Here is a 25,229-nt window from a genome sequence, read left to right as displayed (position 1 = left end):
TAAAATGTATGAAGGAATTATTTTAAAACATCATTAAATTATAAAACACAAAAAACCTAGTTATTTAAAAACCTTCACTAGAGGGAGACACACACACACACACACACACACACACACACACACACACACACACACACACACACACACACACACACACACACACACACACACACACACACACAGAAAATGTAACGTAAAAGTAACTACAATAAAAAACAAAAAGGAGTTACTTAAAGTATTATTACCCACTGCAGAAATATCTAAATAAATGATTCATTAAAAGAAAACAAAAATGATTCAAATAAATAAAAAAATTACAGGAAAGAAATGTAGTTAAATTATTTACCAAAAAATGAGCCAATTCACAAAATAAATTAAAAACAAACCAAAATAATTCTAAATAAACAGGACAAGGCCCCGGCTGTGGCGCAACTGGCTGGGGCCCCTGCACCGTACGCCGGCGACCCGGGTTCGATTCCAGACCTGCGGCCCTTTCCGGATCCCACCCCGACTTTCTCTCCCCCTTTCCTGTCACTCTCCACTGTCCTATCCGATTAAAGGCAAAAAGCCCCCCAAAAAATAACTTTAAAAAATAAATAAATAGGACAAACATTTTCTCTCCATCTCAAAAAATACAAATGAGAAACTAAGCTACTTTAAAAAAGTAAATTTAGTTCAATTTAAATTTGTTCTCTTTGAGATGTTTCAGTAGAATACAACAAATACCTATTTAACAACAGCACTCCTTTACTTTCTATTGAATGAAAGCGCAGAAGAGAATACTGCAGTTCTGCGGTTTGACCAAACACACACAGGGATACACACACAGTTCTGCAGTGAAGTTGTTCAGTTAAAGTGAGTTTAATTAAAACATGAGCCTACATAAAGTGTTAAAAATTACATTTCCAAATGCAGAACATCCAAAACAAAAACTACCTGAAAGCCAATCAAAATGCTTGAATTGTTTTTCTGTTAAAAGCTATTATTTCATTTTTTACTGGATGATATTTGAGAACAAACAAACAAGTCACTCAGTTGTTTTGTTATAAAATCATCTTTATTGATCCACATTCATCCCTCCGTCCTCTCCACAATATGTTCTTATAAAAAGCTGAATATTTACATCTTCATTTATTTACAGTAATGTACAGAAGAGCCTCACTTCAGAAAATCGCCACCTGTTGCCGGGCGAAAGAAAACAAGCTCTGCTCTCATTGGTTCAGAGGTGTTGCCTGGCAACAGCAGCTCACATCAGATTTAGTGTCTGGTCATCAGGGGAGTGTTTTTAAATATTTCATAAGCCGAGGGGAAACGCGTGAAATAAGCCTTTTGAGATTTGGTTTTAATATATATATATATATATATATATATATATATATTATTTAAAGCTGTGAAATATAACCTCAAAGAAATGCTAAAAAATATACCTTTTTTCTGCATTTTTAATGGACTGTAGAGTTTAATTTAGAAATAAAAATCAAACATAAATCAGTTTTAAAAAATAGTTGAAAGGTCTTTGTCTGAGTACATATTTTACAGAACTTTAGGGGTGGGTTTGAGAGCCACATTTTTTTGAGGGACCGTTTGACTTCTCTGGAAGCACAGATAGGACCAAATTAAATATATATATTCTTTCATTTTAAAATATAAACCAAACGTTTCCTTTTCATTGCTGAATCACCCTTTTGAACATTTTAAATTGCATAAATTCAGTGTTTTTCAAAATAAAGTGTCCTTTGGGATTAAATGGCTTTCCTTGCCTCCCTATTTTTATTGTGAAAATATAACACATTTTCATTCATTTAGTGGCATTTTTCACCCAAAAAGTGAATTAAAGCAGTGAGAACAATTAAACCACCTTTCTCTGCTTCCCTAGGTTTCAATATTTATAATTACAGTCAAAATTGGTCCAAAATTCAATAAAAACTGTAAATGTAGTGATTTTAATTCCAGTTTTTAGGGATAAAAGGTGATAGGGATAATTTGGTGTTAAGTAAAGCAGGTAAAGCTCTGATTGAATCACTCACGGTAAAATGTGGCACATTTTCTGCATTTCTGTTTCCTTTTGGCTGGAAACTGCAGCGTAAACCAGGTTTTTAGTGGTGAAAACAACTTTTCTTGCCTATAAATAATCTCTTACTTTGAAATCAGGCGTTTGTAGAGCTTGAATGAAAGCGGGGGGGTGGGGGGGTGGGGGCTCTGATTATTAATTTAACAAACATATATTACAAGACTGCAGGGCGACACATGAGCTTAGAGGCAACGGTGAAGAGATAAAACTGAAGCTGCGTTTCCACTCAGCTTTTTAGGAGCATTTTTAAACCATGCATGAAAAGAGGAGTGGAGACGTCTCAAAGCAACGTGGGGCCGTGCATCGGAAACAGATATTAAGATGAAAAATATGCATGAGTCTTGCAGAAATGGTACGTTTCCATCCCAATTCTGACATTGCTTTTCACTGTTTCACTTCAGCTGCAGACCTTTTTAAATTAGCAGTTACAACCCTCTGTTTCCACAATACTGAAATGGATGGAAACGAGCTTTAATTCACGTTTTCTTCTGCAGGTTCAGGTAAATGTGTGATGCATGAGGGTGGATATCTTCCCCGTTAAAAGACAACAAAGAGACGTGTGATCTAGAGCAACAGTGATTTGAAGCAGCGTGGCCCGCTGCGTTGCCTCTTAAGTTGCTCCGCCTTCAGGAATTGGTTCATGTGTAGTCTTATCTCCGTCGTTGAGTTTGTTGGTTCAGCAGCAGGATAATAAAGTCGATGCCCGTCCCTCCGTCGGTTACATTCAGTAAAGATCCACTTCGTCTCCTTGGACCGGAAATCCAGTTACATCTGAGTTTCCGTAAAGCGTCAAAAACATTCATCTGTTGCCGATCTGAGAAGAAATCAACCGCGTTGAAATCCCTTCCAGGTCACATTCATACCTGTCCGTCTGACTTTTGGTCAAAAAAAGGACCCACCAGGTCTTCCTCACTCCTCTTCCTTCGTGCGCTCGTCCAGGTCAAAGTCGAGGACGAGCAGTTTGGTTTCCTCCGTGCCGTTCCTGCTGCCGGCGGCGCAGACCAGCCGAGTGTCGGACGCTCGGATCCTCCACACCACGCCTCCTGTGGGAAAATACAGGAGTTCAGACCCAGGGAGAAAAGTGGGGGAAATCTCTGGAAAAATATGGTCAGAAAATATCTGAAGAAATCCAGGATTATTGGGTGAACAATGTTAGAATTGATATACAAATCTTCCTAAAGAAATTGTGAAAAATATCCTAAAATACATTAATTACATCTGAAAAATACTTGAAAGAAATGTATGAAAATTGGTCAAAAAAATATGCAAAACATTTCAGAACAAATGGGGAAAATGTCTGAAAAAATAGATGCAAAATATAGCCACAAAATAAGTGAAAAATGTCAGAATTTATATAAAAATATTCCAAAAGAATTTGTGAAAATATCCTAAAATATGTGGATAAAGTATGAAAAACTTCCCCAAACATATGCAAAACATTCCAGGAAAAAAATTGGGAAATTACAAAGGTAAAAATGTAAAATGTTTTAAAATTGGTCCGAAACAATGTGGAAAAAATCCAGGACTATTGAGTGAAACAAATCCAGGACTATTGAGTGAAAAATGTCAGAACTTCTGTTAAAATACTCCAAAAGAATTTGTGAAAAATATCCTAAAATATATGAAGTAAGTCTGAAAAATCCAAAAGAATACTCGAGAAAAACCCAACATGTAACTTCACATAAATACTCTAAATATATTTGTACTGCATGTTCTCTGACCTGCTCCACGGCTCTGCAGCGTCACCACGTCCCGGACCCAGGAACCGGTCTTCAGGTCCCAGAGTTTGACGGTGCCGTCGTCAGAGCTGGACAGAACCAGTCCTCTGCAGAACTGCAGACACGTCACCGCAGACTGGTGCTTGTTGGGACCTGAACGCAACACGTATGATATTTTATTATAGATTAAACTTCACCATGTTCTGCATTCATTTAAAAGAAATAAAATAAAAACACTCCAAATAATAATAACAACATCCACACTGCATAAATAAATCATAATCACAAAAACAAAAGAGAACAATTTAGACAGAAAATACAATAAGTATTTCCATTTAAAAGTCAAATTAAAAAGCTCCATTTTATCATTTAAATTACAATTATTATTTATTAAAATGAATTAAAAACTCGCCCTCACTTAAATATGTACACCTACAGAAATACACCAATAAAAGATGACCCACCTTGCAGGGTGTGCAGACACTGGCCGGTCCGGACGTCCCACACTCGGACCGTGGAGTCGGCGTTCCCGGAGACCAGGATGTTTTCCCGGAGCTCCATCCCGCTGGTCAGGGACTGGTGTCCCGTCAGCGTGTGAACACAGCCGCCTGCAGGAGAACCAGGGAGACATTATTATTAATGATAAATATACTTAAATTATTACAAATATACTTAAATTATTATAAATATACTTAAATTATTATAAATATACTTAAATTATTATAAATATACTTTAATTATTATAAATATACTTTAATTATTATAAATATACTTTAATTATTATAAATATACTTTAATTATTATAAATATACTTTAATTATTATAAATATACTTTAATTATTATAAATATATTTTAATTATTATAAATATATTTAAATTATTATAAATATACTTTAATTATTATAAATATACTTTAATTATTATAAATATATTTAAATTATTATAAATATATTTAAATTATTATAAATATACTTTAATTATTATAAATATACTTTAATTAATTATTATAAATATACTTAAATTATTACAAATATAATTTAATTATTATAAATATACTTTAATTATTATAAATATACTTAAATTACAATAAATGCAGGTTATTTACTGTATAATAAATACACTTGAATTTAATAAATACAGTACATTTAGATGAATACAGGTTATTTGTAATATTTAAAACATATGTATAATAAAAACACTTTATTATATTATAGATACAGGTTATTAACTGTATATAAATATCTTTTTAAAAAATACAGGTAAGAATAAATAGAAGTAAGGTATGTTCTGTACCTGTCTCTGCGTCCCAGACTCTGATGGAGGTGTCCAACGAGCCGCTGACCACGAACGCGCCGTCAAACTGCGGAGAGGAGAGGAAATCAATACAACTCACACTGGATTTTGTAAATGTGTGTGTGTGTGTGTGTGTGTGTGTGTGTGTGTGTGTGTACCTGCAGTGAGTACACTCGGTTGGTGTGTCCCTGCAGTGTGTGTAGACAGGCCTCCGTCTCAGTGTCCCACACCTTCACCATGTAGTCGTACCCCCCTGACACCACGCGCCGCCCGTCGAACTGAACGCAGCGCACCGCCGCCACGTGACCCGTCAGCACACACACACACCTGCCCGACGACACACACCACACACGCAGCGTCGTGTCCCGAGAGCCCGACACCACCCTGAGGGGGGAGGGGGGATTAATACACTCATAATGATGGTGTGATACAGTGAAGTGTGTGTGTGTGTGTGTGTGTGTGTGTGTGTGTGTGTGTGTGTGTATACTATAAATAAAGTGTATAAACATGTGAGTCTGAGTGTGTGTGAGACTGTAAGTGTGCTAGAGTGTGTGTTTGTTCATGTTATGCTGACCCAGTTTCATAAATGTGTGTGTACTACATGTACGTGTGTGTGTGTGTGTGTGTGTGTGTACTGCACGTGTGTGTGTGTGTGTGTGTGTACACTAATAACACACACATTATATAGTCAATATTAATGTAGTGCAGGTTACCATGGATACAAGAATCAGGCACAAGTTTGTGTGTCTCTCTCTGGTTGTCATGGAAATGAATGCAGCAGAAACTGTGAGGTGTGTCTGTGTGTGTGTGTGTGTGTGTTACCTGTCGCCGTGGAGATGCATGCAGCGTACGGTGGAGGTGTGTCCGTAGAGTGTGTGCACACACTCTCCGCTCTCTGCGTCCCAGACACGCAGCGTCCTGTCAGTGGAGCCGCTGATCACCGTGGCACCGGACATCTGACTGCACCACACCCCCCCACTGTGACCGGAGAGCGTGCGGAGGCACTGAGGAGGAAGAGGAGGAGGATAAAAAAAAAAAAAGATATGTAAAGTTTATTTTTGAATATGTAATATTTATACAAGTACATTTTCTAAATTCCAAAAAGTCAGAAAAATATCTTTAAAATTAGAATTTTTTTTAGCTGGTAAAAAAACAAGTAAATATAAATAATATTAAATCTAATAATAATAAATATAATAATAGTCAATATAATAATAGTAAATATAATAATAATAAATATAATAATATTAAATATAATAATAGTAAATATAATAATAATAAATATAATAATAATAAATAAAATAATATTTAATATTATTATATTTATTATTATTATATTTATTATTATTATATTTACTATTATTATATTAAATATAAATAATAATAAATATAATAATAGTAAATATAATAATGTTTTTTTAATGACTGAAATTCTATTCTTAAAAATGTAAAATATTTAAAACACTAAAATATAAAAACAGAAAATAATGAAAATAAAATCAAAAGTGTGTGTGAGTTTCAGCTGTGTGTGTATTCTGAAAGTGTTTGTACAAATGTGTGTGTGTGAGCCACCCTTGAACACAGTCTGAATGCAGCTTCACTTTGAGGGGTGTTGGGGCGCCGGTTGCCGCGGAAACAGAGAGTAAAACTTTGCGTTGGCAACTGTTGCCGAGGCGAAGAGGAAGAAATATCGCAGTACTTCTGCGAGTACAGCGTGTACTACTACAGCGTGTACTACTACAGCGTGTACTACTACAGCGTGTACTACTACAGCGTGTACTACTCATTACAGTATTTATCAGTAAACTGTCACCATCATTTGAAGTTTAACGGACACAGCGGAAACAAGAGGAGCGTGTGTGTTTGTTTTTCTTTCCACACACACACACACACACACACACACACACACACACACACACACACACACACACACACACACACACACACACACACACACACACACACACACACACACACACACACACACACACACACACACACACACACACACACACACACACACACACACACACACACACACACACACACACACACACACACACACACACACACACACACACAGGTGTGTCCGCTGAAAGAATGTTCAACAGAAACCAGAGAAATAATGACTAATGCGTCTGTGTGGAAATACTGCACAAGTGAAAGTACTGCGTTCAAACTGAAGTTAAAGTATGCATCGTAAAGAAATTATATATTTTTAGTTTCTTTTATTCTTAATTATTATTTAATTATTCAAATCATTCGCCCTGAATTTTTCACATATTTTTTGATAATTCTTTCTGACACTTTGCATTTATTGAATTATTTTAGGCGGTTTTTCAAACATCTGGTATTTCTGAGACTTATTTCAGCAGCATGTTTCAGCATTTTACTTCTGTTTCAGTTTGTGGTTTTTTTACCTCCTCAATATAACCCGATCCCTGCTCACCTTCAGCCCACAGAGAGGGATGACTCACCCTGACTAACACTGTCTATGTTTCCGGCCTCATTATCCCACTACTACACACTTAATCGCATCCTATTAGTCATCAAATCCTCCATCCATGAAGCAGTGACACCCTGCAGGGTAACATATTTAACTGACAGTTGATATAATATAACATAAACTTGATTTATGTTATTCTGAAACGGAGTAACCGTCACAAAGTCTAATTTGTATATTTATATAGACGCTTTAAAGTTCTGATTCTGATAAACATGTGGATTCATTTCTCTGTAAAACATTCAAAACACTGGATATTTATTGCACTCTCAGCTGTGAGGTTTTATCTCTCATGGTTTGAATAATCACTCGTCTCCTCTCACCTTCCCCGTGACGGCTGACCAGACTTTGAGCGTGTTGTCGTCGGATCCGCTGACGATCAGATCTCCGCTGAACTGCAGACACGTGATCACATGTTCATCGTGACCCTTCAGCACCTGCACACACACACACACACACACACACACACACACACACACACATTATTATCCAATGCAACTTATAATAAGGACACAAACTCAAGCAAGACTACAGGAAATGTTAAAGCTTCAAAACAACCCAACTTTTCTAAGTACCTTTTTATCTGATTGTAATAACAATAAATATAATAATATTAATAATAAAAAAGAAATAGAAATAATAATTCTAATGATAATAACGTGTAAATTCTATTAGTTTAGAAAAGATAACAGGTGGTGTACCATGGGTTCCCGGGTGTCTCCGCTCCTCCAGTTGCTCTCGATGCGATGCTGACGGATGAACGCTGATTTCCAGGGACTGGACGTCACACCGGGGGGCGAACACTTCAAGCGACGAGACGACGAATACTCCGACACACCTGAGGAGAGGTGAAGAGAAATATATAAGAATAATAATTCATTTAATCAGAAAAAAAGCAATAAAAAACTGGTTGAATCCTCTCAAACCCCCAAAATACACCTTGATGGTAACAGGAATAAGTAAATAATTCAAATAAAATAAATGAACAAAAATATATAAATTAAGAAATTAAATCCTTTTAATTTCTTTAATTTAAAAAAAGATTACAAAATAAAAACACAACAAAATATAGAGGTTAATTAAAGCCGATTGCAAGACGGTGTCATCATAATGTCATTAAAGAACTTGCTTCCTTTAAGAGTGAAGCACACCACACACACACACACACACACACACACACACACACACACACACACACACACACACACTGACACACACACACACACTTCTGCAGCTTCAACAGTTTGATCTGCTGGTCTGTCTCATCACTGTTGCCTCCTGCAGGTTATCTGCTTTATATTCTCTCTGAGTGCCAGCTGATGCCAACACACTCCCTCTGCTGTGTGTGTGTGTGTGTGTGTGTGTGTGTGTGTGTGTGTGTGTGTGTGTGTGTGTGTGTGTGTGTGTGTGTGTGTGAAGGCAGCGCTAACACCAATTAGCTTCCTCATGAGGCTGCTGGCCTTCATTAGTATGGCAGAGGCGCGGCGCTAACGCTAGGTAGCTCATTGGTATGGCTGCTGAGTGCTGGCAGTGAATCTCTGCTGACTGGCAGCACGCCCAGAAACACACACACACACACACACACACTCTCTCTCACAGAGCCACTGCATTGCGCTGAATGAAGGTGGTCTGTCTGTGTGTGTGTGTTTGAATGTTGCACTCAGGTTAGAAAGCACTATACATGCTCCTGTTTTACACACACACACACACACACACACACACACACACACACACACACACACACACACACACACACACACACACACACACACACACACACACACACACACACACACACACACACACACACACACACACACACACACACACACACACACAGAGGGGTGTGTGTTCTCTCACAGTCACAGCAGGAAACACAAGCGATTCTCTTTCAAAAATGTGCCAAAGCAAAACGCTACCAGGGAGGAGGAGGAGGAGGAAGAGGAGGAGGAGGAGGAGGAGAGGGAAGGTGAGGAGGAGGAGGAGAGGGAGGGTGAGGAGGAGGAGGAGGAGGAGGAGGAGAGGGAGGGTGAGGAGGAGAGGGAGGGTGAGGAAGAGGCTCTGTACAGTTATTATTATAAATTGCTTCCACAGTTAAAGGGTCAGTCTGGTGATGAATAAGAAGAGTAGCAAAGGCTAAAAACCCAAAGTTCCAGCACAGTGACATTACGATGTAACACTCCCGCTTCTATTGGCTAGCGCTCCCACATATTGTACGTGATAGGCTGAGAGGCGGGACATCTGTAAGCGCCTTGGGGCGATCACAACAGAGCTGGCCAGCTAACCAATCAGAGCAGACTGGGCTCTGGTTTCAGACAGAGGGTGGAAAGAGGTGCTGCAGCACAGGCAGTGTGAGAAACATAAAGAGCTTTCTGAACTTTAAAGCATGGAGACATGTCCCAGGGTTTCCTCACCCTCCTCGCGGCATTTCTCCCTCCACAGCAGGTTGTCCTCGGCGAGGATCCTCCAGTACCTGCAGGTCTGCGCCGCCTGCAGCAGGTCTTTGGGAGCCAGGAAGGTGAGCACGTACAGCGCCAACTGCAACACACACAAATTCAATATACCAATAAATACATATCATTCTTTTGGGAACTTTTCACATGAATTCAGACTGTTTTATATCATTATTCCAGTTGTTTTAACATATCTTTATTTATTTCAGGACAGTTTCCATATTTTTCAGAGGTCTTTTTTATCAGATATTTTCGGGATATTTTTCCATATTTTCCAGGCTTTATTCACATATTTAAGAATATTTTCACAATTTATTTTATCCCTGAAAATATGTAGAAGTGGAATAACAAAAACGACCCATTTTTTAAATTCCTTTTATAATGAAACTCTCTTATTTGCAGGAAAATCAATCACCAGAAAGCAAAGAATTTACTGAGTTTTAACAGATAGTATTGGAAGCAGATGTGTGTACTCTAGTGAAGTAGAAGTACCTGATAGTGCGTACTTTATGTCAGTATTTGTGTGTACCTCTTTGGGCAGCAGGGAGATGAAGTCTCTCTGGAACTGCGGCTCGATCACCTGCATCATGTGCTTCACCTGGCCCGTCTCACACCTGTCAATCAACTCGTCCAGAGCCAATAGACGCTCAGGACCGCTCCACGCCTGCAGAGGGAGAGGAGGAGGAGGAGGAGGAGGAGGAGGAGGAGGAGGAGGAGGAGGAAGAGTGGACGCCTTTATTTGAAAGTGTGTGAATGAATGTTTTTTTTCACTCGTTACATAAGAAGAGCTCCGAGGCAGCTCTGCTCTTACTCTGTGTTTAAGTGCAGCCAGCGTAAGATATTCACACACACACACACACACACACACACACACACACACACACACACTGTGTTGTGTTGGAAAGAAATCTTATCTGGGTGTGTCTTCCCACACATCGAGTAGAACAAGTATGTGGTGTTTCCTGCCACAGTTAACGAGGAACCAGAAATATTTGTATTATATTTTCATATTTTTTGCGTGCAACTTTTTTTTGACTGAAAATGTAAATCACGGCGACTCATCACGGCGACTCATCGCAGTGTCTTTTTATTTAGAATTTTATGTTTTTATTTGTTTTAGTGACAAAATCCTACAATCCTGCAAAAACCCTGCTAATGTTCAAAATAATGGCAGCAAAATATTAGAAATAAATGGACTTTTCATGATTAGAGTTTCTACGATATTGCAACACTACGAAATAATAACCCTAAATATGGTCTAGATTCTAGTTCAGGACGAGCTTGATCTTAAACATCAATATCACTGGCGATTATATTTATTTAACTGTGATTAAAACACTTCTTTATGATTCAAATTCAAGTTCCAAAGAGATCTACTCTCCAAACTTGGCTCTAAAAGTCTACCAAACGTTGCATTTACTTGAATATGCACTCATTTTGTATCTGGAGGGGGTTCACCATGAGACCCCCTGACAGTAACCGGACTGCACACCAAGGGGTTCACCATGAGACCCACTGACAGTAACCGGACTGCACACCAAGGGGTTCACCATGAGACCCACTGACAGTAACTGGGCTGCACACCAAGGGGTTCACCATGAGACCCCCTGACAGTAACCGGACTGCACACCAAGGGGTTCACCATGAGACCCACTGACAGTAACTGGGCTGCACACCAAGGGGTTCACCATGAGACCCCCTGACAGTAACCGGACTGCACACCAAGGGGTTCACCATGAGACCCACTGACAGTAACTGGGCTGCACACCAAGGGGTTCACCATGAGACCCACTGACAGTAACCAGACTACACACCAAGGGGTTCACCATGAGACCCCCTGACAGTAACCGGACTGCACACCAAGGGGTTCACCATGAGACCCACTGACAGTAACCGGACTGCACACCAAGGGGTTCACCGTGAGACCCACTGACAGTAACCGGACTGCACACCAAGGGGTTCACCATGAGACCCACTGACAGTAACCGGACTGCACACCAAGGGGTTCACCATGAGACCCACTGACAGTAACCGGACTGCACACCAAGGGGTTCACCATGAGACCCACTGACAGTAACCGGACTGCACACCAAGGGGTTCACCATGAGACCCCCTGACAGTAACCGGACTGCACACCGAGCTGCTCTCGTTCTGAACACATACCTGTGTATATCTTTAACGATATGAACTTCACATGTATATATGCCCACATCATTTATCACCCTCTGTTCCAGCAGTTTGTTTTAAAACCGTTACTTATCTGTGTTTATATTTTCAGAATAAAATTAATTGATTGAATTTAAATGTGTGTTTCATATCCTGTGTGAACCTGTTCTGTGTTTCCTCTTCTCTGTTGCTGCATAAACACTTGAGTTTCCCCACGGGGATTAATAAAGGTACATCTTATCTTAGTGCCTACCTGGAAGATGTGTAGCCAGTCCTGCAGGCCGGAGGGGGGGGGGCCCCGAGGTGACGCGCCGCCGCTGAGCTGAAAGCCCATTGGCCAGCCGCAGGTCGCCGAACGTGGTGGGGGTGGTGGCCTGGACCAGACTGGCCGGACTGGGAAGAGAGGGACGAAGACGTTAGCATCAGTTAGCACTTGTAAGCTAGTCTGTAGTCCAAAGTGACACTATTAGACGGCGCTTTTACAAAACTGTAATTCCATATTGTAGGGTTATTTTGTTTGTCAGGTTCTGCTAACATAATGCTAAATGTTAAAGAGACTACACAACAGCACCAGACCTCTACGCTTCCCTCCATTAGACGCAATACATCTCTTTTTGTAACGGCATGTTGACAATAAAACTAGTTCGAATTAGTTGGGAAGCCTTACGTGTCGAAGCCATGACAATAAAGGCATTTTAATTGTTTAAAAAACGAGTCTTTTACACGCTTCTGTATCCGAAGAGCACTTTCAACCTAAATCCTGGAAGTCCTTGAACCAACACTGATGTCTTCTCGGATGTTTCTTTGGATAGGAGTTTAGTTATTTGGTTTTAAAGGTATTGTGTTGGTTGTTTTTACCTGAGGTATCCGTTGCCTTTGCAGTGTTTCTTCCCCGAGGGAAAGGGCCGTCCGTCTGGACCGTGATCCAGCTTCCTCTTCATCTGAGAGGAAGAGACAAAAGGTTAAAAATCTAAGCAGCAAGAGGCCGTCAATTCATCCTGTGGAGGGAATGCAACAACAGTGACTACAAATACTCTGGGTTGTAGGGTTGTGTGGATACATAAAGGGTAGTGGGACAGTCAGTCAAACCACTGGTGAGTCAGTAGAGGATATACTGTGATCTGTGTGTACCTGTTGTGTATTCCATTTAATCCCAATGTTCACCTTTAAAAGGAAGCAGGACATTTCAATATCTATAAGGTTGTATTCTTGTACAATACTTTAAAGCTTCAAAGATAATTTGAATTCCCTTTCACAGATTCTCGCTGTTTTATGCACCACAGTTATGGAATAAAAACTGCAATCTACTCAGTAATATTCCTGGTTTATACACTATATTGAAGCAGAAATGGTGTAAGGATGAGTAAAGATGAACGAGCATCTCACCACGCCTCTTCTGCCCAAAACGCACCAAAACCAGGGACAATTCCTTACATATTTAAGCTCTTTTAAGTGCGTTTTACAAGCTCTTTTAAGTGCGTTTTCATACCATAATGAGGCCAATAATGCTCATCAATACGTAGAGTTTGTAGTTGTGAGGATGGACGAGCAATAGTTACTTCAGTTTGTCTGCTTTTAAACGGTTTTCTGCTGTTTCATACACCACATTATGCCAATTTACACACTATTAAAAAAGCAATAATAGTGGAAGAGTGGAAAACAGATGAAGTTGTGTCGGAGTTGAGATGAATAAGCATCTTATCTTGGTATTAAAGCACCAAAAAACCATGAACACATCGGATAAAACCTCGATTCTGAGACGCATAAACTGACATGTGTTGGATAAAAACATGCAGATAAAACTACAGCGACACTGAAAACACCCACGCTGTGAAGTAACCTGAACGCAGCACGCAGAGGTCTGAATCAGCTTTCTATCTCTCTCCCCTCTCCCTCTCTCCCTCTCTCTCTCTGTGAATGAACGCAGGAATGCAGAAAATCGCAGGAATGTCGCCGGTGCAGCATCGGTCTAAAATAGAGCAGCACACGCTAACAGGCTCACACACACACACACACACACACACACACACACACACACACACACACACACACACACACACACACACACAGTTGGAGATGTGTGTGTGAATGCATCAGAAACCAGCAGAAAACACTGAATATTTCTGAGTCTGAGGGCAGATATAACCTCATAATCTGCCTTTCATTTTCTGACTTTTATCCCCCACATGTCGCCGGCTTTTTATAAACAGATGTCGCGTCCAAGTGGATTTCATTAAGCTTGAAAAGAAAAACTTCACTTAAGGCTAAAAAAAAACCCCACCAGAAATCTGCTTACTGTTAAAATCCAAAGAGCTTTGATGGAGGACATGTGCGTTTCAAAGTGGAATCTCTAAAGTATTCCTGTAATAGAGTACGTTGTCGTCACTATAGGGGAGCTTCATCGAGTAAAAGGTAATTAACGGTGACGTTTGTGTACATTTTGAGCATCTGTACACCATTACTGTAATGACTCTGGGATAATACCGTGACCTTATTGTGACCCATGTGTTATTTTTCCAGGATTTACTGAGTAATATCCATCCATAATCTGTCATTTCACAGTGGAGGGAGGCGAGAAATCCCAATTTGTATGATTTTAATCTTAAAGTCTGTAGCTTTAAACATGAACAAGTAAAAGACACTTAAATATTGTCCGATTTCAAGTCTTTTTCAGAGATTTTACCCCATTTTTGACAATTTACAGCAGCTGTACAATGAAATATCCCTCTTTTTCATCATTCATTAAGACAAAAATAGCGATTACTAAGATTTTAGGCTCATGATTTCTAGCATTGAACACAAACAATCATTAGATAATCAAATATTGTCAGATTTTTGGGAAAAAACACAAGATTTACAGCAGAATTTGAACCAAATACACTTTTTTATGATCTGCAAAGTGAATTAACCCTCTTTTACTTGTGTTTTTATAATGAAATTATACAAAAAATGCTAATTATTAAGGATTTTTCAAGTGGTGAAGATCTACAAGTGACGGATACTTAAGCCTGGTTGGATTTTTGCTGCTTTATACCCAAAATAATTTCAATTTACAGGCATACTGAGTAATATTCTACGTTTTATGCACTACATAAAAGGGGAAATGATGTTAGAAAGGAAAAACAGTGAGTAATTTCGAGATATTTACTAGATATTTTTGCAGTTTACAGCAGCTGTGCAATGTGTTACCTCTTTTTTAGGGTGGTAAATTGGTGATTTCAAAGGATTAATAAGCATTATATCCACCCATTACCTTTTAGTGAGAGGTATTTGCTGCTTTAATAAACTAGACTCATCACAATAATGCAATTTACAGCAGTTGTGGCAGGTATGCAAATACACACTATGCAATTTACACACTATATTAAAGCAGAAATGGTTTAAGGACACAGTTTTTTCCAGAGTAGAGATGAGGAAACACCTCACTGTGTTATAAATGCACAAACAAACAGAAATTCCTTGTCTGGAAACTCAGATAGGCAAGAAACCTTGGAGACGCATTAAGGAACATGTGTTCAGGGAGCTCAGGTTAATGAAGGCATGCAGATAACGTGTGTTCCTGCCGGTTCCGCGGTGGTCCACACACACACGCACACGCACACACACACACACACACACACACACACACACACACACACAGAGAGAGAAACGCCTCGTCATCCCGGTGCTGCACAAGCCGCCTGACAACCTTCAGTTCCCGCAGGAAACCCTCCGGTAACACACCGATACTCACTTTGTAGAAGATGAGCTTCAAGGTGCCGTAGAAACCCATGACTTCCCCCAGTTATCTACGACCTCCGGACACCCGTTAAAAAATATACCAAAATACAGAGAATAAATCCACGGAATCCGAAAAGATGTATGTCCGACAATTAAAAACGGCTTGACGTCAACAATCCATCCGGTGAATCGGTGAGAGGAATCGATCCGAGAGAATCTGTCCGAGCTGCTGCTGCTTCAGGACTCACTGTCAGGAACACGCAGGGACATGCCTACAGAGGGGGGGGAGGAGCCGTGTGCGTGTGTGTGTGTGTGTGTGTGTGTGTGTGTGTGTGTGTGTGTGTGTGTGTGTGTGTGCGCAGCAGATTCTCTTCGGAATTCTGAGGGGATTAAAATTTACCGATTTTCGAACATTCGGAGTTCTAGAACGTCAAACTACCCCCCCAAAAAAAGCAGCATCAAACAACTAGGATTTTAAACTTTAATACACTATATTTTATACCACGACAATGGAATTTACTGCCGTTTTAACCACAGTGCCTTGAAATCAATAATCAATAATCCAATCTATGGGAGAGATTATGGAAGAGCATTAAAGTGTCTTTCTGAAAATCAATCTAATTTATGATCATCATTACCTGCTAAAAAGCTCAACATATAATACAAAGTGAGAGTTAAATATCAAATAATGTACTCCGTTAACATTTCCTTCTAAAACATTGTTATAATACCTTCAGCGCTAACAGCCTCAGGTGGTATTAGTGACTAGCGCTAGTCACTAATACCACTAATACCACCTGAGGCTGTTAGCGCTGAAGGTATTTGGAATTAAATCAAACATGTTCTCCTTTCTCTTAAATGACAAACAACGGTATGACAATTAATCCTGAAGGGTTCAAAGATGTCTGTAGGTAATTTCACAGGCATCCATCCCATAATCGTTGAGATATTTCAGTGTGAACAAAGTGGAGGAGGACCTGTGTTTCCAGACGGACGTTTAGCTTTATTGAAACGTGCCCAGCAGGAGGTGAGTGCAGGTCGCTGCTTTCTCACAGCTGATTGACCCCAAAGGTCGTCACACTGAAACTCCCACAGGCTCTCACACACACACTCACACACTGTAATTTAGGAGGTCAAACCTTCGCCCAGAGCCTGGAGAGACAAAACACACAGCACCCCCCCCCCCCCACTCACCTGTTCCTCCTCTTGTTGTTCTTCTCCACCTCCTTTTCTTTACGGCTGATTCAACCTGAAGGCCTGTCAGCCTCTCTGACAGCTGCTCTTAGTACTCTGTCCCCAGATGTAAAGTGTGTATCATAAACACCTCTCAAAACAAAGCTTTCCTAAACCCTGCTGCTAATTTAGCCATGAATAACCTTTATTTCCAGCAGGTAAACTCAGGTAATTGCAGGTAAACGCAGCCGTCATTAACCCGCCCCCGAAGCTCCATCTCTCCTATTAAATCAGCCTCATCACGACCCGGTTGACCTCTGAGCTGTTAAGTAAATCTCTCATATCAGTTTCTGGTCCATCCTCCTTATTTCCTTTCCTTCCTTCCTTCTTTAAATCCTTTCCTCCCTGTGACTTCCTCATCCTCTCCTTCTGTTTCTTATTTCCTCCTCATTTCCTTTCCTTTATGTCTGTTACTAATGCCTTCCTCTTTGTCATAAATCTTCCTTTATCTGTTTCCAATTTCCAGCTCCCATAAACCTCTGCTTTTATCCTCACTCTTCAATCCAACTATGCTGCTGTAAGGAAACAGATTATTTATAGACATTTTGAAAGAGATTAAATGAAGTCCTGACGCTTTAACAGGAGGAAGAATTATAATCAAGTGGATAAAATGTCATAAAATAGTGGATAAAATCATGTTGGACTCCTTTGTTTATTTCCCCAACGTCACTATGCAACACTCGCGCTCCTATTGGCTAGCGCTCTAACACATTGTATTTTATTGGCTAAGGGGCGGGACATAGTTAAACTGGTTGACAAATCAAAGCCGGCCATTTAGCCAATTTTGACCATTAAGGCATGGAGACATGACGCAGTAGAGGCAGAAAATACAGAAATTAAAGTCTGAATAATCTATTATATTACATGTAATACTCAGAATGTATTTGTTGCACATATTTTGTACAAATAATATAAATATACAAGCAACTAAAGATACAAACAAAGGAAAACAGAACGATAAGTGTCTCAAAGTGTAAAGTTTTTCTCTGCTGCTTTTTGTTTTTAAAACCTCTCTGGTATGCAGCCCTCCCCCTGACCGCCTTGTAAAATCTTATACTGGTGTGTGTGTGTGTTATGCATTAAAACAGCTGACTCGTTCCCACACTCAAGGACTCAGTGTGTGTGTGTGTGTGTGTGTGTGTGTGTGTGTGTGTGTGTGTGTGTGTGTGTGTGTGTGTTTTATGCTTTGAGCTAACTACTGTCAGACTGGAAACCACTTCAAAGACTCAGGCAGATGTGGGCTCTGTGTGTGTGTGTGTGTGTGTGTGTGTGTGTGTGTGTGTGTGTGTGTGTGTGTGTGTGTGTGTGTGTGTGTGTGTGTGTGTGTAGCATGAGCTAGCTGCAGGATTAGCCTCCGAGAGTGTGAAGAATCAATAAGGAGTGAGAGAGGATCAGAGGAATGTGTGGAGGATTGATCTTCAGCAGATGATATAGGCCTGTAGCTCAAACACACTCTGAATTTTACTGCATCAAAAAACTTCACAGGATTCAGCTCCAAAGAGTAGAGAAAAGTTCAAAGGGCTTTCTGAAAGTTAAGCTAAATTCTGTTTTGTAAAGTAACTCACATTTACTGGAGTATAATACCAGACGCTAACAGACACCAACAGAAGCTAACAGACACTAACAGAAGCTAACAGACACTAACATAAGCTAACATAAGCTAACCGACACTAACAGAAGCTAACAGACACTAACATAAGCTAACAGACACTAACAGAAGCTAACAGACACTAACATAAGCTAACATAAGCTAACCGACACTAACAGAAGCTAACAGACACTAACAGAAGCTAACAGACACTAACAGAAGCTAACAGACACTAACAGAAGCTAACAGACACTAACATAAGCTAACATAAGCTAACCGACACTAACAGAAGCTAACAGACACTAACATAAGCTAACAGACAATAACAGACACTAACAGACGCTAAAGACAATAACAGACACTAACAGAAGCTAACAGACACTAACAGAAGCTAACAGACAATAACAGACACTAACAGACACTAACATAAGCTAACAGACACTAACAGAAGCTAACAGAAGCTAACAGACACTAACAGACAATAACAGACACTAACAGACAATAACAGACACTAACAGAAGCTAACAGACAATAACAGACACTAACAGACACTAACATAAGCTAACAGACAATAACAGACACTAACAGAAGCTAACAGACACTAACAGACACTAACAGACAATAACAGACAATAACAGATAATAACAGAAGTTAACAGAAGCTAACAGAAGCTAACAGACACTAACAGACAATAACAGACAATAACAGATAATAACAGACACTAACAGACACTAACAGAAGCTAACAGACAATAACAGACACTAACAGACACTAACAGACACTAACAGAAGCTAACAGACAATAACAGATAATAACAGAAGTTAACAGAAGCTAACAGACACTAACAGACAATAACAGACACTAACAGACGCTAACAGACACTAACAGACACTAACAGAAGCTAACAGACAATAACAGACACTAACAGACACTAACAGAAGCTAACAGACAATAACAGACAATAACAGAAGCTAACAGACGCTAACAGAAGCTAACAGACAATAACAGACGCTAACAGAAGCTAACAGACAATAACAGACACTAACAGACACTAACAGAAGCTAACAGACAATAACAGACACTAACAGACAATAACAGACGCTAACAGAAGCTAACAGACAATAACAGACACTAACAGACACTAACAGAAGCTAACAGACAATAACAGACAATAACAGAAGCTAACAGACGCTAACAGAAGCTAACAGACAATAACAGACACTAACAGACACTAACAGAAGCTAACAGACAATAACAGAAGCTAACAGACACTAACAGAAGCTAACAGACGCTAACAGAAGCTAACAGACAATAACAGCTAACAGACGCTAACAGAAGCTAACAGAAGCTAATAAACGCTAGCCTTGGGACATCCTAAAAAACAGCGTTAGGTTAGCACTGCAGCAAACAACAGGTGCGTTATAAAGCAAACACACTGCAGAGAGAGAGAGAGTGTGTGTGTGTGTGTGTGTGTGTGTGTGTGTGTGTGTGTGTGTGTGTGTGTGTGTGTGTGTGTGTGTGTGTGTCAATAATGAATGCAGGGTGTGTTGTGGGGATGTAAGAGACTTAGAGCTCATGTATATTTAACGAAATCTCTCTGGAGACAAATCAGAGTCAACAGGGTGAGAGGAGAGGAAGGAGAGGGAGATGAAAGAGAGGGGAGGAGAGGAGGGAGGAGGGAGAGGAAAGAGAGAAAGGAGAGGAGAGAGGAGGGAGGAGGGAGAGGAAAGAGGAAGGGGAAGGAGAGGAGAGGGGAAGACAGAGAAGAGGAAGGAGAGGAGAGGAGGGAGAGGAAGGAGAGAAAGGAGGAAGGATAGGAGGGAGCAATGAGAGGTAGGAGAGGAAGGAGAGGAACAGGAAGGAGATGAGGAGAGGAAGAAGGAGAGGGATAGGAAAGAGAGGGAGGAGATGAGGAGAGGAAAAGGAAGGAGATGAAGGAGAGGGAGGAGATGAGGAGAGGAAAAGGAAGGAGATGAGAGGAAGGAGAGAAAAGAGAAAGGAGAGAGAGGAGAAGAGAGGAAAGAGATAAAGAGGAAGAAGATGAGGAGGGAGGAGATGATGAGGAAGAAGATGAGGAGGAAGGAGATGAAGAGGAAGGAGAGAAAAGAGGAAGGAGAGGGAGGAGATGAGGAGAGGAAAAGGAAGGAGATGAAGGAGAGCGAGGAGGAGAGAGGAAGGAGATAAAGAGGAAGGAGATGAAGAGGAAGGAGAAAAGAGGAAGGAGAGGGAGGAGATGAATGAGGGGAGGTAGAGAGCAAGGAAGTCATAGGAAAATAAAGAAATGTATTCATTAAAGAAAGGAAACATTTGAATAAAAATGATGTAGAATATAAATGTATAGAGGCTGAAGAAAGACATGTAATAAGAAAACAAATAATAAACTAATTAATAAATAACAATTAAAAAATACATTTCAAAAGTAAGAATGAAAGAAATTAGCGAACAGCCAATCAAATCGCAGCATCAGACGATCATCCCCACAGAGCGCTCAGTTTCAAATGTGAAAGAATACAAATTAACATTCAGGACAGAAAACTGTAAGCAGAGGGTCGCCGGTTCAAACCCCGACCTGCTGACGGGCACAAGAATCCTACCGCAGCTCCAGGAATGTGTGTGTGTGTGTGTGTGTGTGTGTGTGTGTTTGCTGACTAGGCAGGATCGGTGTGGTGGACCTGGAGCGCTGCCCAGAGCTGGAATGTGACTTTGCTTGCACGCACACACACACACACACACACACACACACACACACACACACACACACACACACACACACACACACACACACACACACACACACACACACACACACACACACACACACACACACACACACACACACACACACACACACACACACACACACACACACACACACACACACACACACACACACACACACACACACACACACACACACACACACACACACGTTGACGTGAGGTCTTCAGATTCTTTACTTAAATAAAAATACTAACACCGCACTAAAAATATACTGAACAGTCGATAAGACATGTGAAGATAATCTGAAAGAAATACTTTATCTAATATTTTATAACCAAAGAGACATTCAGAATATAGTCAAAGAGTATTCAGACTGTGTTTGATTTGAAATGTATTTCAAGTGAAATATGTAGTACTAACAGTATAAAGATGTCCCGGGACTGTAACATGTATTCAGTATTCAATGTGTAATATTTATCTACATGATGTTAACTATTTATATTATATATGATATACATATTCATGGTTTACTAAAAATAAATGTGTACAAACAAGGAAATAGTCAGTTGATATCATAAAATAAAAAGTGTGTGTGCCCACATACCAGACACTGAAGCTATAATGTGCCTCTGTTCACACCTGTGTGTGTGTGTGTGTGTGTGTGTGTGTGTGTGTGATCTCATATACGTGTAGTAATCTAGAACTAAAATGCTTGCTCTTAGATCACAGAACAAGATCAGTGCCCTAGTTTTTATAATCACACACACACACACACACACACACACACACACACACACACACACACACACACACACACACACACACACACACACACACACACACACACACACACACACACACACACACACACACACACACACACACACACACACACACACACACACACACACACACACCAGCTTGAATAGCTGCGCTGTCTATAGTGGTCGCAGGGAGAACTACACACTTACAGCGTTTCCCATCATGGCTAGGATGTCTGAGTGGTCCTGTACCAGTGTGTGTGTGTGTGTGTGTGTGTGTGTGTGTGTGTGTGTGTGTGTATAAATATATACAAGTAAGTGAGTGTGTTTCAAGCTAACAGTTCCCATGGGAGGAGACTTCATATCCCATGATCCCAATGGAGGTATCTGAGGAATGCTCACTGCTGCACATTCCTGCACACACCTACTGTCAGTGTGTGTGTGTGTGTGTGTGTGTGTGTGTGTGTGTGTGTGTGTGTGTGTGTGTGTGTCTTTATATAAAGGCAGGACATGATATTAAATCATGAATACTCACTTATAATGAACAAATACCAAAATACTCATTCATTTGAACAAATATCATGCAGTATAAATACATCACTTTAAGAGTACTGTCACATGTGCTTAATACACACTCTACCACTGCAGAGAGAGAGAGAGAGAGAGAGAGAGAGAGAGCGAGAGTGTGTGTGTGTGTGTGTGTGTAATACAACTAAATAATAATAATAATATAGAAAATATATTTAAACGCAGTTGTAAATTCGCACTTGTTAGGAATTTCCATTATTAAGAGTAAAAGGATGACACACACACACACACACACACTTTCTCACACACACACAGCTGGTGTTTACACAGCAGACAATACAGGAGACACAATGGCACCTGAAGGCCCCACACACACAGACGTCATCAGCTGGTACCTGAATGTCACACACACAGGGGTCACACAATGCAATACTGATTGTGTGTGTGTGTGTGTGTGTGTGTGTGTGTGTGTGTGTGTGTGTGTGTGTGTGTGTGTTCACAGTAAGGAGATCATTTGTGCAATGTCGCCTCCTGCTGGTTGTAGTGATATACAAGTACCCACTCTCCCACACACTCTCCCACACACTCCCCTGAAACAACTCCTTTGTTTACTCCCGAAACATTGTGACATCACTATACAACACTCCCGCTCCTATTGGCTAGCTCTCCAGTTCATTGTATGTGAAAAGGCTAAGGGGCGGGACATCTCTAAGCGGCTGACCAATCATAGCAGACCATCAGTAGTTGGTGCACTAACCTGGCTCTGCAGGTAAAGCGATGGCGACGTCATTTCCTCCTCTTCCTCCTCCTCCTCACTGTTTCTCTCCTCCTTCTCCTCTTCCTCCTTTTCATCTCTCCCACCCTCAATCCGTGCGATCTGATTGGCTGTCTCCTGGTGGGCGATGCCAAACGGCTCTGACGGACAGGATTCGTCCTCGATGGTGACGATGGCCACGTTCACCTCATCGTCCTCTCCTCCTCCTCTTCCTCCTTGGCATAGAGAGGAGGAGATGAAAGGGAAGGAGGAAAGGGAGGAGGAGGCGGAGATAGGAGTGTGTCCGATAACTACTCTGTTTTTGGGACCTGCCTTCATCATCTCCTCTTCTTCCTCTTCTCTTCTCCTAGATGGAGTTAGTGTCTCCTCCTCTTCCTCTTCCTCGTCTCTCCTTTCTTGGCGCTCTCTGTCCATTTGCTCGTCACACAGCAGTCAAAGAAGCATCCTTAAAAAACAAAAGGGGCATTAATAATAATAATAATAATAATAATAATAATAATAATAATAATAATAATAATAATAATAAAGATATTGAAAATAAATCCCCCAAAAAATGTTTGTTTAGAAGAGGAAAATAAATAAAATAAATAAGTTGATTAAAAAATGTACAAAACACTACCGACTGTATGAATAATTTGGAGGGTTTCAAAGGACAGCTTCTCAAATGTAATTATCTCTGTCACACTTCTTTATAATTCCAGAAAGTTAAAGGTCATGTATGTGAAAAACCTAACGGAGGCAAAAGTATGCATCACCAAAATGGAACTAAAACTGACAGAAGAGTTAGTTTAGTAAAAAAGCAAAACGCTGCTAAAATGTAAAACTATAAAGTCAAGTTCTATAAACCGGAATACTTTCACAGTACTTCTATGGAAGTAAATGATCTAAATACTTCATTTCCCACTGTATGTAGGACTTTAATGTTAGTATTTCTGAAGTATCTCAGTGTTGTTTACAATATATCCTGTATTGAGTAATTAACCCTTAAATCTTTCCAAAACTGACTTAAATATTCGTCCTTTAGAACATAAAAATGGTCAAACTCACCTTTAAAACCCGATGTTTATCTCCAGTTTCTTCGGACTTAAACTCAAGTCCCTTGTCTTTTTAATGCATTTCTTTCCGATAGCTTCTATATTTTCAGTTCAAATCTATAACAGATTCCTCATCTTGGATTTCACGTCTCTATTTTTGTGTTTTTTTAAAACTTTTTTCTTAGCAAACTCAAACTAAACTAAACGCCTCTTCGCTGTTGCACATGGAGCTTTGTTTGGCGCGCGCAGATGACGTCACACCCCACTCACGCTCCCCTTGGTGATTTTGTAGTCCATGCTTTTATTTTGAAAGGTCCATTTGCGAGTTTTGGGAGAAAAAAAATCTACATTAAGGAGTTTTACAAAAAAATGTTTTATGAAAAATAAAGCAGATATATTATTTGGAGCTTATTTGTATTTGAGAAATATAAAAATAATAATAAATACAAATATTTTTGATGTCATACATGTGATTTATTCACATAAAAATGCTTTTTTATTTATTACTTCTTTATTTTGGTAGTCAATGCTTTTATTTTGAAAGGTCAACTCGAATCGTCTCTAATTTTTAAGCTTTTAAAAAAATATATCCTAGACGTATTTGTATTGTAGTAATTTGAATAGTGGCTGGACGAGATATTATATTATATATTAAAAATAATAAT

General features: G+C 39.9%; 1 protein-coding gene across 1 annotated transcript; it reads right to left on the bottom strand.

The window, feature by feature from the left end:
• Positions 1-1,035: 1,035 nt before the first annotated feature.
• On the bottom strand, positions 1,036-24,795 carry LOC134876162 (F-box/WD repeat-containing protein 7-like). Its single transcript, XM_063901053.1, is given in 15 exon segments — positions 1,036-3,114; positions 3,793-3,942; positions 4,254-4,397; positions 5,083-5,149; positions 5,241-5,466; positions 5,905-6,086; positions 7,909-8,022; positions 8,287-8,423; positions 10,000-10,123; positions 10,568-10,702; positions 12,458-12,502; positions 12,504-12,597; positions 13,063-13,145; positions 23,513-23,975; positions 24,578-24,795. Coding segments are annotated over 14 exon segments (2,067 nt in total). The 5' UTR covers positions 23,945-23,975; positions 24,578-24,795; the 3' UTR covers positions 1,036-2,980.
• Positions 24,796-25,229: the final 434 nt, after the last annotated feature.

This window comes from Eleginops maclovinus, chromosome 14 (assembly GCF_036324505.1).
Source record: "Eleginops maclovinus isolate JMC-PN-2008 ecotype Puerto Natales chromosome 14, JC_Emac_rtc_rv5, whole genome shotgun sequence".
Classification (NCBI taxonomy): domain Eukaryota; kingdom Metazoa; phylum Chordata; class Actinopteri; order Perciformes; family Eleginopidae; genus Eleginops; species Eleginops maclovinus.
The sequence above is the reverse complement of the archived record's forward strand: the minus strand, read 5'-3'. Positions and strand labels throughout refer to the sequence as shown.